This window comes from Coturnix japonica, chromosome 3 (genome assembly GCF_054131305.1).
Source record: "Coturnix japonica strain WE chromosome 3, WE-NBRP24, whole genome shotgun sequence".
Lineage (NCBI taxonomy): Eukaryota > Metazoa > Chordata > Aves > Galliformes > Phasianidae > Coturnix > Coturnix japonica.
In genome coordinates, this window is record NC_140665.1 from 71,234,199 (window position 1) to 71,253,259 (window position 19,061).

General features: G+C 34.5%; 1 protein-coding gene across 16 annotated transcripts in view; it reads left to right on the forward strand.

Moving 5' to 3' along the window:
* MAP3K7 (mitogen-activated protein kinase kinase kinase 7) overlaps nucleotides 1-19,061 on the forward strand; it is a 47,013-nt gene that overhangs the window by 18,318 nt on the left and 9,634 nt on the right. For 5 of the 16 annotated variants that reach the window (XM_015858920.3, XM_085541899.1, XM_085541901.1 and 2 more), the window contains 7 exons: nucleotides 1,705-1,833; nucleotides 2,899-3,029; nucleotides 3,438-3,519; nucleotides 4,453-4,604; nucleotides 5,274-5,433; nucleotides 8,085-8,165; nucleotides 15,452-15,516. In XM_015858920.3, the coding sequence (XP_015714406.1) occupies nucleotides 1,705-1,833; nucleotides 2,899-3,029; nucleotides 3,438-3,519; nucleotides 4,453-4,604; nucleotides 5,274-5,433; nucleotides 8,085-8,165; nucleotides 15,452-15,516 (800 nt within the window). Of the gene's footprint in view, nucleotides 1-1,704; nucleotides 1,834-2,898; nucleotides 3,030-3,437; nucleotides 3,520-4,452; nucleotides 4,605-5,273; nucleotides 5,434-6,871; nucleotides 7,223-7,864; nucleotides 7,996-8,084; nucleotides 8,166-9,379; nucleotides 9,505-10,831; nucleotides 15,518-19,061 lie in introns of those variants that run through there. The other 11 variants (XM_015858921.3, XM_085541900.1, XM_085541904.1 and 8 more) reach the window with 8 other exon arrangements.

The following is a 19,061-nucleotide window of genomic DNA, read 5'->3' on the forward strand; positions in this document are numbered from 1 at the left end:
ATAATATAATTTAGATAGAATAAAGTGAAAGAGAAAAGAAGTACTATAAGCTCTGAGCTCTCTTTGCCAAAATTATTTTTAAAATGCTTTGAGATAATTGGATATTGAAAAGTGATGCATCTGCTATCCCTCCTAGGCCTGTTACATAAGGAAACAATAGGACATTCCCCCTTATGCTAGGTACTGGTTTCGAACTATCACTTTTCAGACTTAGTTTTCAGCTTCAAACTAGAATTTCCTTGCTTAAACAGGAGTACAGCATTACTTTCCCATCATGGGCTGTCTGTCGGCCGCTGTGTACCACGGAGTCTTCACTCCTCTATTGGTACCAAGTATCATTTCTAGACAGCTTTGTCCACTGAAAAGTGACTTCTTCAGACCTGTCAGAGACAAAAGGCGTAAAGGTTGTCACTTTCTTCTTGCCATGCAGGAGTTTTGACAAAAGGGGGAGGGATGCAGTTATTTAGTGCTTCGCTCCACACAGCAGCATTAAAGCTCTTGCTGGGCTCCTATCTTGCCATCATTGGGAAGAATCAGTTTAAAAGTGGAGTGCCTAAGATGGAGTGAATGTGTAGCTAGAAGTGCTGTCACCGCATAGACTCAGAGATTGTTTTACTTCCCTTATAATGTGTCATCATTAACAGCTACCTTTTGAAGAGAAAGCTGACTTTGTTATTACCCTTCAGAATTTTTTTTATTCATTAGCCACGTTCAGCTACTGTGATACAAGTATAAGGGGTTTCAGAGATACCAAGTTCTTATGAGTTTTGTAATATCAATAGATGAGAGAAGTTCAAATGATTGCCCTTGCTTAGAGAGTACATGGCTGCATCCTGTTTATTCAGTTTGACTTTCATAGTCCAATCTGCAAGAACTGGTCTTAGGAAATGCTGTTTCACTAATTCCTACTTATGAAATGCTTTGTCTCAATAATACTTTCTTATTACATATTAATTTTAAAAATCCATGTTATTTATAAATATGCTATCATTATCATGTTATTAATCATTCACATTTCTTTCAGTATTTGCATGAGTTAGGGCAACAAAACATACAGTTTTCCTCTTTTAGTTTCTGAATGTTGTTATATCGCCTGTATGTCTTCTGCACCTGTAACTTAGACTTATAAATATTTAGCCTGTGATCAGGGAACTTGATTTAAATAGTGGCATGACAAAAACATTAAGAAAGGTAAACAGAGAAGAAACAAGATGGTGAATTGGAGAATCTGCTAATGTTTTACATGGTAACTTTATGATTCTGCTAAAGACCTCTAATTAATTGGGAGCAGAGCATATGGCAAAGATGACTAACATATTGTGATTAATGTGGAAGAAGCAAGCTCAACAAGAATATTTAGATGAAGCAAGGTTCTGTTCTGAATTCAAACGATCATTGAAATGTAATAAATTGCATTTGGTATTATAAAACCAAACTGACTTCGTTTATCATTTCAGGATTATTCCAAGTGAAATGAGCTGATTTCCAGAGAGAGGCATTCCTAATGAACATACTGTCAAATTATTTCAGACTTAAGTTAGCTTAAATCAAACAGCTTTAGAAAACCTTATTTTCTTAGGAAAGCAAATATGAGGTAAAAGGAAGTATATAGAGCTATTTTTCATATGGAACTGTACCTATTAAAAATGAGTTATAGAAAAGTTACGTGAAAAAGAAACAGAGTATATTTCTGATTTCTTCCAGGTAGCAATTACAGTGAAAAATGTGACGTTTTCAGTTGGGGTATTATTCTCTGGGAGGTAATCACCCGCAGGAAACCTTTTGATGAGATTGGTGGTCCAGCTTTCCGCATAATGTGGGCAGTTCACAATGGTGAGTTGAAAATGTTTGACTGCATTTCAAGTTGTATATTTCACCTATAAATTTGCTAAACATTGTGAAGCATGCATTTTTAAATTATTAGTTTTTCAATTCTATATTTAATAAGGACTTCTGTCAGAAAGATTAAATATTAAGACACTAACACTTCTATGTTAGTGTGGTTTTTGTGTTATTTGGCTGCTACATTGTTTGCATTTCCTGCCGCATGTAACCACTGTACAAATACACCGTGGAGAAAAGCAGTACATTTATTACAACTCCCCATTTTAAAAGATTGGACAGTGGTCTGAGTCATGTACTTTAAAAAAAAAAAAATAGCTCCTTTATCTTTATCCTTTATTAAGTAATTAACCTATATTTTAAAATGTAAAAACTGTTAAATTCTGCAGGTCCTTGGGGAACTATAAATGTCACTTTGTTTTTCAACTGTTGTTGTGTCTTTTATTCTGCTGTTTGAATTGTTTTATCTAGGGTCCTGCAGTCATGGAGCAGGAACACTTTACTGTGCTAGGTATTTTACAGAACCATGTCCCAAGCACTTTAGTATAATGTACAGGAGAAATTATTGAATTAAGATGGACAAAGCAGTGGTACAATGTTAGTCAAAATAATAGATTGTAAAATCTTAATTCTGGTAGTATGGCTTTCTTAACAGAGTACTTTCAGTTACCATGGCAAATCAGAGTTGTAAGAAGAGGGCAGTAATGGTAGGGGTATAGCTCACTGAATGTCTGCAAAGAGTTTCTGCCATTTGTGAAAAACACCATCAAAGAAAGAATGAACTTGTTTGGATGATCTAATTAACAAGCAAGCAATGATGGCTGGCACTGTGCCTGAGAATTGTAGTCATATTTTCTTTTTTATTTACCTATAACTTGTTTGTAGTGTAAACAAAGGAACATTGTCAGTTGTTTGCTTAAAAGAGAAAATGAAGTATGGGCCAGCTCCTTCAGACTACATGATTTCATGTACTTGTTAGCAAAATATCAGAAAAGGATCAGTCACTGTCAGTCTTCTTAAGGTTTGCTTAACTTTTTCTTCTAATTTCAACTTAAGGTACTCGACCACCACTGATCAAAAATTTACCTAAACCAATTGAGAGTTTAATGACCCGTTGTTGGTCCAAGGATCCCTCACAACGACCTTCCATGGAGGAAATTGTTAAAATAATGACACACTTGATGCGGGTATTATATTTATTTTAGTATCTTAATCATTTCTTAACTTATTCAGTTGAGAAACTGAATTACAATAGGTATGCCTTTTATCACACTTTAAAGACAGACTCGTGTTTTCTTCTATCCTCTTTTTTATTTGAAATATATATATATGTATATATCAAGTTATTGCAGTAAAAAGGGGGAGTAATTTATTTCTTTGTGGAAGGTGTAGAGTATTTCATTTATAACAAACATGGATTAATAAAAGTTGTCATTTTAATGTATTATTTAAAATAATCTTACTTCTTTTTCTAAATAAAATTATATTAATAATACAGAATTTATTATATGTATGAATTATTTCATAAAGTACTATTCATACTACTTTAAAGTAATTACTTTTTACTACTACTAAACCACTGCTTTTTATCATAGTACTTTCCAGGAGCTGATGAACCTCTGCAGTATCCTTGCCAGTATTCAGATGAAGGGCAAAGCAACTCTGCTACTAGTACAGGTACTCTTATTAAATAAGAGAAAACAATTGAAACATGAAGTGATACAGAAGGGTTATAAAATACAGTTTCATGTTGGTTTTATACTCAAATTTGAAGATAATCTTTCCATAATCTTAACTATTGCCAGGAATCCATTTTATGACCTCATACCACAATGTATTCATTATTCTTAGTCAAATAGTTTTTCCAAATTATGTCTTTAATGGAAAAGTGGCACATATATCTCCAGCTCTATGTTAAGCTGCAGTAAGTACAATAATTTAAATGGAGCGCAAGAAATACGCTAGAAAGGGGAATAGAACAAAATGTAGGCTGTAGTGTTTCCCCTACAGAAACAATTTTACTAATAGAAAATAAAGATCGCGCGCTCTGATTTTATAGACATTTTCCCATTTCAGTAAAAATTGTCTTTACCTTCTGTTATCTGATTAGTTTTTCTACCTCCAAATTTATTTCATTTTGAATTGTTTCTTTCGCTACTTTGCTGCTTAATGACCTGAAAATTGTATTTTTACTGACTTTAGTAGGTGTTCTCCACTTCTCAGCACATGATTATAAGATATTATTTATGATTTTATACTATGAATACATACTGATTTCTATTTTTTCAGGTATTTGTGCTCCTCTGTAATAAAGGACAGACCTTATCATTAATCGTGAATTATGTTGCCGATTGTACTGTTAATTTATCAACTACTCCAAGAGTTTCAGAGCAAACTAAAGAATGACTTCAAGTGTCATTGTAGCAGTTAGTCATATATTCTGTCTTCCACCCACTCCTCTTCACATTTTATAATTAGGGATCTGTTGTAGTTTGTCAGCTTTCCTTTCATTAAAAGTTACCTTAAAGCAAAGTTAAGCTTCTGAGAAGAAGGAGAAGAAATACACCTTAGGATTTTCAATGGAAATTTCTTCTTCCTTTTTATTTCCAGGTTCATTTATGGACATCACTTCTACAAATACAAGTAACAAAAGTGATGCAAACATGGAACCGAATGACTTCCAAGGAGCTTCTACCAATGACACTATTAAGCGTTTAGAATCTAAATTGGCACAGCAAATGAAAAATACAGCCAAGCAGCCGGTAAGTGAACGTCTGTAATTTTGAATCACAGTAATGAAATGGATGATATGGGCAAAAGTTTATCTGCAACTACTAGAAACAGTAGTGTCTTTTCTATAAAGAAATAGAACAAAATTGGATTCAGTTACTTATAAGAAAGGATCATGAGAGTGAATGGAAAAACACTGAATGATTCCAGAAAGATAAACTGGAAGGCTATCATGAGGTACCCTCAATGAAATAAAATAAAAGAGGTCACTTGATTTAGGGGGATTCAATAAGTTTTTTGTTGTTTTTTTTAAAAAAAAAAATAAAAATAAAAATTGAATTTGAATATCATTGCCTTAATTTAGAGCTACAAGTTTAGTATAACACAAAAGGATTATACATTTGTGTACCTTTTGAAAACAATGTTTTATTTCAAGTAGGATGGAAGAATACAAATATTCTCTTCAGACAGTACTGACCTAATTTTACTCAGTTTGAATTAGGGTAAATTTAATTCTTTGCAGGCTACAAGATATATGGCTCTTTAGTGCCAATAATAGTTCAAATTTTTACCATTTAAAAAAATTGCCTAATTTTTAAATCTGTTGTAGAAATATATTTTACTCCACATACTGAGTATGTTATAGGGAAGTTTATGTATATCTGATTCCCTTCTTTATAAAATTCTAACCATTGAAACAGGGTGATCCTGGCCGTTTGAGTTTACCACCATCTCGCGGGAGCAGTGTGGAGAGCTTGTCAGATGTTCGTGGGCGACCTCAGTCAGCCCTTGTTTCAGGAGAAGCCAAAAGGATGAGTGCTGACATGTCTGAAATGGAAGCAAGAATACCTTCTACCGCAGGTAAAATTATGTCTGGGGGGTAGAGTAAGGAACTGGTAGGAAAGAAAATTATTTTAAAAAAATAAACAAATAAGAAAAGAGAGAAAAAAATAAAGTCTTATGAAAGCTTAATTAAATTAGCTATCTGAAAATATTTTAACTTTTCATGTAATATTTCTCATCCTTTATTAGCTGGGGCAGAATATTGTACATTCAGCTGCAAGGCAGATATATTAATTAGGTACCTTTAAGGTCACAGAAGAGATTATTTCTGTTCAATTACACTTTCACCTTTCTAAAATCATACTGAAAGTTCTAAATATCAGTCCTATTCCAAAATGCTCAAGGTTTATCTTTGCACCTATCTTAAATATCTCTAAAATAAAATAACATTTTATTTGCAGTTATACCTTTAATATATAAAGATGAATAATTGGTGTTAACAGTCAGCATGTTCCCAAATAAGTTTTAAAATCCATTTAGACATATTTCAGAAAGATAAGCATGTTTTATTCATCAGATCAACACAGCATAATATCTTTTGTTTAAAAAGTAAAGTAGCTTCAGGTGCTTTGTTTCAGGTAGCCATAAACTGTTGTTTCTAAATACTGAGTATGTGACTAAACTGGAAGTTATGAGTAAGCATAAATACAGAATTTTATGGTGAAAACAATCTTCCCAGAAGAACAATTTAATAAAAATGTTTATACTTGGCAAACACTTCCTTGTCTCTTTTCTTCATCAAAGATATTGTTTGTTGAACTATGCAAACTTCAGTTATTAAGTTTGACATCTGAAACTTTTTTTAATTATATATAACCATAGATTTAATTAGCAGACAAAATTACTTTGGTTTGTTCAGGGTTATTTAGCTGATATAGTATTCTCTGCAAATCTGATAATTAGGGTAATCTAAGAAAGAAATAAGGAAATAAACATCATATTCTGACTCTTTTCAACCATGACTATTTTTATTCTCCATTGTATAATGATTTTACTAGGATCTTGTTTTGCTAAATGCTGAAGATATTCATGGGATAATATTATCTTGTCCTAAACCCTTTTACTTTTATGTACTTATCTTAAAGCTTTACTCCAAAATTTTGTCTTTTGCATTGTCAGTCTTTGACTGATTGATTGTGTAGCACTTCACCCTGAATATATCTAAAGGTTTCCTAACACGGAAGGCAATTATGTACTTACCTGATAATAATAACCTGCTCTTATTTTAAAATGTCAGGACTCACTGACCCTCTAAAGTCAATGTAAGGTTTTGACGTTAGTGGAGATAACTGTGGCCTTCCTTTGTGTGACTTTTTAATGTTCCTGGTTTGTCTTCCATAAGTACACTGTTTGGAATAGTAATTGTTATTTCAGAATATTGTAAGGATTTTTTTTATTGTTATTATTATGTATACATATATTTTTTTTTTCTTTTTTTTTTTTCTCATGGCTGTAGGGTTTCATTTTCTTGACACAAAAAGAATATGTTGAATATTCTGGAGTTCTGTGTTTTGGTTTGGTTTGGTTTTTTTGTGTGTGGGTTGTTGGGTTTATGTTTGTTTGTTTGTTCAGGTTTTTTTTTAGTTATTTCAGGCATTAACTGACCACTAGAAATCAGGTCAATCAGGTCCCACCTATCTGGCCATAACTTTCTCAAAAAGAGCTGAAACAACACTGTGTTGTTTTTGCTTTCTTTTTTAATGCTGTTAACTTTGTGACAGAAATAATGTGCTGTAAACTGAAATAGACTTGTGGCTGGGTGAGAATCAGGCTGTTGTTAAGCGTAAATAAAGTCAAGAATGTTTGATCTTCTTGTTCCACCTACTGCTAGATTTAAGTGTAAGGGATAAATTGTGTAATACACACCACCATTCCACATCAAGTTTGAGTTAAATTTTCTGCAACATTCTGTCTTTGGGAACTGTATTTGGGCTTTTCTCTAAGTGGGAACTATTTATTTGTAACTACATAAATGGCTATATATATATATATATTTTTTTATTATTTTTTTTTTTTTAATTAGTTTTTTTGCAAAGTATACAGTGTTTCTTGAATATCCTTCAGGAATGAAGACATATGTGGTGATAGCCACTTTTTCAAACAAAACAAAACCTTCACTAACAGGGCAAAATAGTGGAAGGCAGGAACAATTGTCTAGTGTAGTAACAGTAAGCATTTTTCTAGGACAGATTACCTTTGCTTTAAAAGAAGATGATTCAAAGGACAAAATATCCAACTTTTAATCCTGTTCATAAAATAGTTTGTACCCAGCACTAAAGAGGAAGTGTTACATAAGTTCAGGCAATCAAGAATTTACTCTGAATATACAGGTGATCTGAAACAATTTAATTTATCCTCTGTTTGGATAATTACATTTGGTTTTCCCTTCTTTGTTGCCGTGCTGCTTTCTGTGTTTGACTTTTATGTTGCTAACTATAACTAATTACAGTGTTGTATTGACAGCTATTTCTGCATTTTTGCTTTTTAACAGTTGCTTTACTATGTGTAAGCATGTGTGAAAGGCAATGCAGTTTATTCTGCATGAAATATTTTTGCATGAACCACAGTTTAACAAAATTTATGAAAAATGCAATATGACAAATTTAATAATTTTGCTATTGCCTTTTTAGTGTTTTGCATGTGTATTGTATGTGTGTGTATTTTTTCAGCCTATTCCAAGCCTAAACGAGGCCATCGTAAAACTGCTTCATTTGGCAACATTCTGGATGTCCCTGAGATCATCATACCAGGTATCGCAGACCAGGTGAACGGGTCAATTGGTTAAGATGCTGGAATAATGATCAGACTGATACAAAATACTTCTTGCTCCAGCTGCACTAGGACAGTCTAGAAATATCCCAATACATTTTTTTAAGTATCTCAGTAAAGAGGAGCATGATCTTTCAGTACCAACTTTCTTTTATCAGTAAAGGATATGATCTTCTTGGTCTAACTTACTTTTAGTAATAAAGGTCTTTTTCCTTTTATGATCTTGACATTAAATTCTCGTTATAGGGCAGGCATTACTTTATTACAGTACTTCATTTGGCAAAAATGAACCTCAGTTGAAAAATTCCCATATAGATAATTACAGTGCCATTATCTGTGCAATGTTTAAGCACCCATTTCTAATCAAATCAAATATTAGTAGAACAAAATACTTAAATACACTATGTACAGAACTTCAAATTTGTGTAATGCTTGTGATTAAACAAGATTAACGCTTAATCTGTAGTTTTTATATTTGACTACTGTTTTCTAGAGCTAAAATGTATTTGCATTAGTATTTCTGTTGTGTTTAACTTAAGGAAAACTAAAATTATTAGGACAAGCTTCTGACAGTAAGAGAATCAGCATATTCAGCACCATGGCGGATATTTTCTGTTGAAACTCATCTATTCGGTATTTATATTTAGTAGGAAATAATATATTTTCATTTCCCATCTCCCCCCTATTTCCTTTCATACATCTCAAAGACTAAAAATAAGTTTAATCAATCCCAAGCTGTGTTAGGTATACCATGATTAGTAGAGCAGTCACCTCAAAATTATTTGTTAAGAGATGCACTAACAATATATGGTGCTAATCAAAAGATCATTAAAAAGTCTGGACCTCAACTCTAAATTTGTGTAATCTGAGGAAGCTTCCATGTAAATCTTGAGGATTTTTGTATTTTAAAATTGAATATAAAAGATACAGTTCTGTGCAAAATCTTTAAATACCTTTATTGAAGTGTACATATAAAAATACAGTGTGTCAAAATGTAGCTTCCAGGAGAAAATTGAGCAATTGATGAAAATAAAACCTTTTTGGCACTGAGAATAGCAGATCAGGCAGAGTGTTTACTAGTATTCCACTGTAGTTTTCAAACACTCCTGGCCTTCTGTGAAGGAAAGTAAACCTTGAGAGAGCAAGGAAAGAGAAACTGAAGCTACATTCTGAAGAGATCTGTCAAGTTTTACAGTGTCAACAAGTGATGCAAGCCCAACAGGTTTGCTCTAAAATTTAACTAGGCACCTGTTGTCTGCACGTACTGTCTGTCTGCTTCAAAAAAGAACTTTGAATCTTTTAGAGAAGAATAATTAAAAGGTCAGTGAAATAATATATCGTGTGGCTTTCCCAAAGTAGATTGTGCCAAACATATCAGATACCTTTTTGAGGTTTTGTTTATTTAGGCAAAGGAAGTCATTTAGATACCCTTCACCTGAACTATTTTAATATAATTCCAGTCTTGTCAAGTTCAGCAGTAAATTTGGAACAAATAAAAGAGAAATAGCAACCTGTAGAAGTGAAATATAGGACTTTATTTCAAATTATATATAGGTTTGGAGAAACCAAATGAAAGAATTTTCTCAGAGTTTACTCTTAAGGCATGTGTTAAGCCCCAAGAGAGTGATGAAGTGTTATCAGGAGTGACAATAAAAAGGAGGACTCAAGTATCACATAGGATGAATTATGGAGGTTGATTAGTGGACAGAAATAGAGTAAAATTTAGGGTCATACACTGAGGGATCAGTAGTAACAATTTCTTTTAATTATGAAGAGAACTCATTAGTGGACTGCAAAGCTCCATAGCAGATGCATAAAGATTACTCCTAGGCAGTCTAAGCAACTAATCTGAGGTAGTTGTTAATAGATACATGTATAACTTTCTATTTATAAGTGATAGATGGATACCAGTCTTCAGGGTTCACTTTGAAAAGAATATTTCCAGGATAGATTAGAAAGAACTAATGCTAATTTACAGGCCGTTTTTGAGGGCCAATCTGGAAATCAACATAGTACTCTGGGCAGCCAGAGAAGTATATTGAGATAATCATATGTACGCTCTGACATAGTAACAAGAAAAGCACCTAGAATAGTATGAAGAGAGTGAAGAAGAAAGTGAAAGAGCATGGCTTTTTTAGTTCTCACAGTGAAAGCTGAGAAATGAGTAATTATTTTCTGTAGATGAATTGGCAGCTGAAGACTAGGAAGAGAGAACTGCTCAATCTGAAAGCTGCAGTACCAGCACTAAGGCAAAGGCTGTAACTGTGCAGATGTCTGGGCTGCATAATGAAAGGCTTCAAATAGTCAGAACAGCTACCTGGTAAGAATCACGGTGCCAGGAAAAAAGAACGTGTCCCCAGCTCTGTTAAAATAGAGCTTAATCATTACATGACCAAGATGGAACCAGCTGCCCAGTAAACTAAGTATATTTATCTGTATCCTTAAAGCAGTTTCTCAAAAGCATCTTGCTCTGTTTTTAGGACAGCATGTGGCCTGACGTTATGTGTTTCTCACCAGATTCCTTTTCTTACTCCTTCAGTACGTGGTTTTCAGTCCTATCCTCTTAATACTTTTCCCCTTCCAATTACACATCGAAGCTCTCCAGAATGGCACCACTGTCTAAGTCCCACCCTATTATGTTCCTCAGCACTTCTGCACGTACCCAGCTCCTCCAGCCTTCCCTGGGCACATTCATCCATGGGAAGAGAGCACTGACACTGTCCACACTGCTGCTGGCCTGCTACTCTGCTGCTGAGTACACGGCAAAGCAGCTGCTTCCCACAGAGGGGACGGCACTGGGAGGAGTGTTACCGTGAGTCAGCTGCTTTGGGGCAGGGCTATTTTAGAAGTATGATTACTACATCTGCCATCATTGGGCTGTTTGGTTTTTTTTATAATGGGTTTTGCCTTGGTCACTTTTTGTCCATGAACTGACTGTGATAGTGAGGTCATAAAATATATTTTTTTATCAGTTGATGATTACATGTTTGTAGAAGTGGAATTTGCTCTTCTTCCTAAATATTTTCCAATAGGTGTAAATAAACTTAATTTCATTTAAGATGCTATTTTGTTACTAGTTTACAAAAGTAAAAACTGAAAATAATAGATCAGCAAGTTCCATCAGCAAATGGATTTTCAGTGGTGATAGACCACAACCATATAACCAGCTGGAGTATCCTTTTCTTGCACTCAATATGCAGTTTAGTACAGATAATAGGTACCAACATCTCCATGTCGGGTTTTTTTTTTCCCCCTTATTTATGTATGACAAATAAAAATCCTTATAAGCACAAAAGTCTTAAATAGCCATATGTTTAAAGGAAAAACTAAGATCCAGTTATAGTTTGTCATATGGTTAAGGAGTAACCCAAACACCTTCTGTATACTAACCAGTTAAGAAGCATCTGACAAAATATACTTTGAAGTACAGCCTTTTCTTCACTGACAATGATAAACAGCTTATGCGTATAGCATGCATGCATTCGGCTTTCTAATTTTGTCATGTAAAACTCTGTGCCACAGCATTAAAGTAATTTTATAACATTGGCACTGCATAAATGATTACTCAGGATAGAGACATTTTGTTAAGTATCTTTAGAAAATGTATGGGAATCATAGGTATTTCAGCTTGTAATTTTTCCACCTAACATTTAAAAGCAGTATGGGCCAGAAGTCCTACTTTTGTCTCTCCAGATTACTTTGTTGTTCTGGATTCCAGGTGAATGGCTTAAATTCCTTAAAATGTCTTCTAACACTAGTAAATTTACTAATTGCCTTCTACTGTAAGGGACATTTGATTCTTTGTTTATAAGGAAAGCACCTGAAAATACTGTACATGTATAAGAATGGGAGAACTTGATAATGGAGGAGCCAAGAGGTAAACTCTCTACCATAAAATCAAGAGAGTAATCAAGTGCATTTGAAAGCAGGAATGGGAGACCTGGAAGAAGATCAAGAGTGAGTTTGCACTTGGCTGGAAGGATACAGACTAAATACTTTTGCCCTAATGAGAGGAAAACAAGCAGCATGTATGCTTGTGTAAGTGTAAAAGGAGACAGCGAGCATCTGCTATAGGGGAGGGAGAGGACTGCATGGCTGCTCTGGATTTTTGAGGGTTGTTCAAAAGCCTTAACAGGAAGCTGTGTCATTTGCTTCACTGCAGTATGTGGAGAAGCACATACCGGAAGTTTTCTGTACCTTTTGAGTTTCAGTTTAGGAAATAACAGTGTGAAAAACTTTTTTTTTAGGACAAGATATGGGATTTGGGATATCTGTGGGGAGAGATTAATAAGAAATACTGGAGGGGGTTGGAGAGAGTGGATTGAGGAAGGAGAATACAAGGAGTGAAAGTGAGAATGAGACAAGAATGAGAATAAAATAGAAGGAAGAGAGGAAAGCTGGAGGAAGAAATAGGAAAACACAAATGGAACAAAGGAAATGAGTGGAAGAGAATTATATACCTTACCACTGCAAATACTTCATGAACAAATTTTAAGTTTCTACTTATATGAAATGCTTTGCAGCATCAAACTCACTTGAGACCATAATGATTGCTTCAGTTTTTCTCTATGGTATTTCAGCAAATAATGTTACTTTTTGCTCTTTTCTCTTTTCTTACACCCTCAGGTTTTTTTTGCTTTCATTTTGCCTTTTTAGATTATATACTCATATGTTATTAAGCAGCACAGAACTTGAATATTTCAGTAATTGTAGCTCTCTCATATGCAAGCTATGTGTATTAAGAAAGCTTGAAAGCACAAGTCCCCAGATACTGTATGGAATTTCTACAACTATGTTACAGTAATTGCTTGAAGTAGCATATGATTTTGTGAGTCTATTTCTCTTTTAGTATAATAAATTAAATAAAAGTCTTTCATCATTCCAGGTGGTGATCAGGCACTCAGAGCTTTTTTCACTAAAACTCTCAAAATAGATGTGTAATTGGATGCTCATTTATTTCTGATCGGAAGGTCCAGTAAATTGTTAAAATCCTGACATAGAACATCAAGCTACTGTAGACCAACTCCTGCATGTTCACAACATGGTTAGTTTTATGGTGAAGAAAAATTAGGAGTTTTAAATGGATGTAGAGGTGAAACATGATAAGAACTGGAAAGGGAAAGAAGACATAAAGACGTAGCTGTAATGATTTCAAATAAAAAATGTTGTGTTGTATTTTTTCAATTGAAGTTTGTCTTGAATCTGGAGCAATAAGTATTTGTTGATTTGTAGTCTATTTCTGCTTTGTCTAAGCTATTTGCCAGATGTCTGCAGCAGTTACACTAATTAAAATGGCATTGCCTAGTAGAGCTTGCTCTTCTCTCATGCTACTAACTCAAAGATATTTCATTTGAAGTTGTTCATTTATAACAACGTGGTAGTTTTGACCCCTCCTCCCACCCCCCTTCAAAGCATTTTCTTTTCTTGCACCCCACCCTGATTATTTTAACATTTTGGCAGCCATGTTCTAATGTTTCAGCAACACATGTGCCAGGTTCTTTAAATTCGCAAATGTTGCTAATCTGAAATGAGAATTTCAGATATTTTTGCAAGCTTATTTCAGCTGAGCTAATTTTAGAACAGTGTTGTTGAATGAAACGTGTGCATAATTTTGTGTCAGTCAAGGGTGGATCATCTGTATCTTGAATATTGAGATCAGCTGTGACACCCAGATGAAGTATCTAGTATACATAACTCTATTATATGTAAAATTGTGTTTGTAAATGAACAGTTAGTGAAAAAACTCACTTCAAATGATTAAGATAAAAAAAAAATTGATATAGATACAACATTCACTCGATCGCTAGTATTTTAGTAGAAATATATTAAAGATAATATAGTCACGATGCTTAGGGGTAAGTATGTACTTCCTCTGAATTTCAGAAGCAAAAATCAAGACCTCAAAAAAGCTGTGACAAATTCTTCTGTAGTCAGAGCAAAGACTACAAGACTTTTTATAGGCTTCTCATTCTGAAACCCTTGATTTTCTGATAACCTACTTTCTCTGAGAACATAAAATGTCATGTCAGATTGGTAAAGTGACACTAAGAGTTCTCTATTACTGCTCTGTGCTAACGTATTCCTACATGCAATAGTAACTATTTAAGAATTTAAATCATGATTCAATTGAATGTATTGATTAATACTGCATAGATATTCATGTTTTTAGTAACAGTTATGTATCAAAATTTGTTCATCAAGATAGGTAGGGGAGTAATACTGAAATGATGCTGAATAAATATCTGAAAGGTTAAAAAAAAATTAGGTGCCTGTTAAAGGACTTAGAGTTGGGTTGGCTGCTGAGTTCATGGCTTATGGGTTAGGGGCTGCTGCTGTTGTAGTACATGTTTGAGATGCTACCCTTGAGTAGAAAAGTTACGTAATGCAGATCAAGAATTTTGAGCATTGTCAGCTGTTACTCAGAACGTTTTGGTGTTTCCTTTTGGACAGCTGACCTGCTCTCAAGAGACAATATAAACAATCACAGCAATAAAAATCAAAGTAGTCAGGGAAATTCCATTGCATAATCTCCATTACTTTTGAGAAGACTTTGTTTCCCAGTTATGCCTTTGAGTGTCACCATTAGAATTTAAACTGTTTTATGTAGCTGTCACAAGTGGATAATTGCTAACAGGTGGAAGGAGAAAAGGAAAAGATTACCACGCTACGCTCAGTAGGCTAATAGTAAGATGTGGTTTAGATGAGCAGTCCCCTTTTCTCAGTTCTTATGGCATGAGAATGGGACATAGTTTCCTTCATCTGAAGGTGAAAAAGTGCTTTCACTTTGACCAGAAGGAAGTACTCTCACTTACTGGTTTTAGTGAGGGAAACAAAACACAAGCAGAAGTCCTTGCAATGTTACTTGAGCATACCAAAGAGCAACAGGTTAAAGCTGGCAGCATGTTATCTTTGCAGTCTAGCTTTTAGAAATCCCCATAACGTAACGCACTTGAAATAGATGTCGTCATCAGCTCCTGCCCCGAGTCCTAAGCCTGTTTAAATACATGTGTCAGAAGATGGTGGAGTGGAGTGCAGCAGCTATTCATGTGGTAGGAGTGGTTGTTGTATTAGGGGATACTTTTTGTTGACAGGCCAGCATGTTTTGAGTTAAAATTCTGCAGCTGTCTCTCTCTCCCCCTCTCTCCCTTTCTCTCTGTGGATTTGTACAAATTCCAAGCTCCTCTGCAACAGTCTCACCCTTCTTATTTTGTTCGGAATAGATTTCACTGTTTTGTTTTTGTTTTGTTTTGTTTTGTTTTCCCAACAGGAAACGGACAGCAGAGGCGCAGATCCATTCAAGATCTTACTGTTGCTGGAACAGAGTCCAGTCAGGTAAGCTCTTTTTCATCCCTTCATTATGTTTCAATGAAGTCTGTGCTGTATGTGTGTAGGGAAACATCTTCAAATTTTCACTTTTCATACTTATGTAAAAATGATACGGTGGCTCGACAGAATGCACTGTCATTTGCACTGTGTTTAAGTTATATACCATGAGGATAATCTATGAATGAGCTCTAGATGACAAGTGATTTCTCTGTAGCTCATCCAATATTTATCATTTTTATGTACAAACAGTTTGTGTGTACCACTTAATTTGGCTCAGATGTTATGTCAGAAAGACTTTTCCCCTCATTCTGTATAGAAAGCAATCGAAATAACTGGATCAGTTAGACATGCATTAGACTCATATGTTGCATAAAAATAAAAGTACATCAATGTTATGTGTATTTATTTATTAATAAATCTCTATACCCTAAACATATCTTACAGTACTATCTTTCATTTCTTGTGAGAGTTGTACAAGGAGATATCACAAATATATTTTATTTAAAAAAAAAAAAAAAAGTCCATCTCAATAAGATGATTTATAATTTAATAGCTTTGTAGATGGGATTAAAAATGCCATGGTAACAGACAGCGTTATGCTATATAAAGCTAAAATTTAACTAAGAATACCTTAAATGAGAAAAGTACAGCTAATGCTTCATTCTAATGTGTTTATTTTGTGTTTTGATTGTTATCAGGCCCATTGAAGTAATTCAGAGAGGGCATTTTATCACTAGTGTGAACTAGGAATTTTTAGGTGCCTATTATTATTTGTACGTTTGGAAAATGAGAGCTTAGCATGTTCATCAAGTTAATCAGGTTTCCATATTAAACAACCTACTGCAGTAATCTAAAATAGGTGGCAATTTTAGGGGTGTATGGATATCAGGGAGATCAACATTTGATCCATCTTTAATTCTGTAGAATGTAGTAGTCACAGAAATCTCATCAATCCCCTGGGTATTATTAGTAGAATTTGCTACGTGCATCTATCAGAAAATAATGAAATAACTATTAAATACATTTTAATATCTTCAAAGAAGGCAGAAAGAAATGAATCTGCAAAATATAGTAAGCAAATAAATAAGCCTATTTGGTTGACAGTAGAACAGAAATTATGCCAGACTTGGAAAAAAAAAAAAAAAAGAATCTACAGTGCAACATTTACATCGAATTGCACTGATTGATCTATGAATGTATTTAATTATAACTTTAAAATTTTTCATTTACTTTCTTTTTAATGAATGGCTGATATGTGAACATATTAATACTTCAAGTAAATTGAAAATTCTAACTTTTACAAAACCTTTATAAAAGGTTTTACTCTATCCTTTTGTTTTTACTCTAGTTTCTGGTATGGGTCTGTAGAAGTGCCAGAATCACATTTTACCCTTTTTCCTTCTTATAGAATACATATTGGAAACGTAAGTGGCAGTATTAAAATTACCTGCATTTTTTATCTTGCAGTTTCGGGAAATGTAATGATAAGACCTTAGCAGGCATGAGAAATGTTCTGTGGAAGAAGATTATGCATTGTCCATATAAATCAATCATGAATTTTCATCTTGTGTGTGTGTGTGTGTGTGTGTGTGTGTGTGTGTGTGTGTGTGTGTGTGTGTGAGGAAAAAATGGAAAAGATAATTGAAACTAGTGCTAAATTTTGACATATGTATATATGTGTATTTAAAAAAAAATAGTAAATTATTAAGAAAGTGAGCACAACATAATACTAAAGGTTGTCCTGTATAGGTTTCTATAAGCTCTGGATTTTGCTATCTAAATGTTTATTTAAAAGCTTGAACTGCTATCTATATAAGGAATCTACTAGCCAAAGCAGAGAAAACATCTGTAAATAGTGTAGCTCTGGTCAGTTTATGCCATCTCCCTACATGCACCATACCCTATATAGGTTATCTTCACTAATTTGAAAATCCCCTTCCCCCTCCCTCTCTTCATTGCAGACATCCTTCTTTCCTGCATACCATTCTCCCTTAAACCCACCCTTTGGCATAGGCTTCTTCATTGAACTGCCATAGCACCATGTGCTTCCACTCCCATATCCAGTGCTTTTAAGCCCCTATCCCACTCAAAATTATGCTGTACTTTATGTTTTGTTTTGTTTGTTTTTTCTTCTTAAAACCATTTGACTGATTAGTAAAACTGATCAGAAATCATAATAAACACTTTTATTTTTTTTTCTGGAAATAGCCAATGTGAATATAAATTTATTCTGCAGTGTTTTCAAGTTTGTTTTTATCAAGGTTTTTCCTACTCAGAATGGAAACTGTTGAGGTGGAGGAAAACATGAGACAAGTATACTGAGGTTTGCAGTACTTACCTGACAAGGGTAGACCAAGGCTTATTGCTTAGCTTTGGTTGTTTTAACCTGAAATTGTGTTATGTTTTGTGATTTCTCTCTCTGTGTGCTGCATAGAAACCTTTGAGTGGTTTTGACTGTGATTATTAATTATTTTTAATAATTGTATTCAGAGTCTTAAGACATTTTCCAGTAATGCCTGATTACTAATTCTATCAAAACATCAGACAGTAATAGCGCTTTACTGCTCAGCTGACCCTTTTACACTGAGAGCTTAGGTAGGAAAATATACTACAACAAAGGTTCTCAGTGGCTGAACCAGCCATTGGAGTGGCTTGCTGATGAGGACTTATGTATTAAGTCACAGGACTTGGTGAAAAGTCATGTGCTCTTGGTGACCTTAGACTGGACCTCATGTGCTCTAGTGCTTGGTGACCTTAGACTGGACTTCAGGTTACAAGAGCAGTACTGACGTAATGTTTTTCCTGCAGTTATATTCTGCAGCCTCATCTGTTTCCATCCAAATATTGTGATGGCCTACTCACTTTTCCACTATTATTTTTTCTTTCTTTTTTTTTTTTTTTTTTTGTACTGATCAGATCATTTGAAGACCTCGTTGAACTCTGATGTCTGTGGCTGTCCATTAATCACTGTTCTTTCCTAAACACCTTTGTAATGCAGAAATAGGTACACACTGAACTGCAACCACAAAAAGCTTAGGAGGGCTTGATGGTGCACAAAAATCCTGCCGCTTCTGATATCATAATATCAGAAATACCTCTTAAACTCTTTTTTTTTTTTTTTTTTGACAGCTCTTGCTGAGCCTTAATAATTCTTAGTGTACTTTGAAGTGGGAAAACAGCATTGTCGAAACATTCCTTAAGCTCTGGCAGCTTGGTGCCCTGCTGAGCACTGCCTTAGGCAGCCTTTTCCAGGGCCCGACTGCCATCTGATGAAGAACTTTTTCCTGATATCAACCTGACACACTGACACAGCTCCATTCTGTTTCCTCGGGCCCTGTTGGTGTCATCAGAGAGCAGAGCACAGTGCTGCCCCTCCACTCCCTGTGAGGAGCTGCAGGCCACCCTCAGCCTGCTCTGCTCTGGGCTGAACAAACCAGGGGACCTCACCTGCTCCTCATATGTCTTCTGCTGCAGGTCCTTCACTACCTTTGTAGCACTCATTAGGACACTTTCTAATAATTTTGTTTCCTTTTTGTACTGCGGCACCCAAA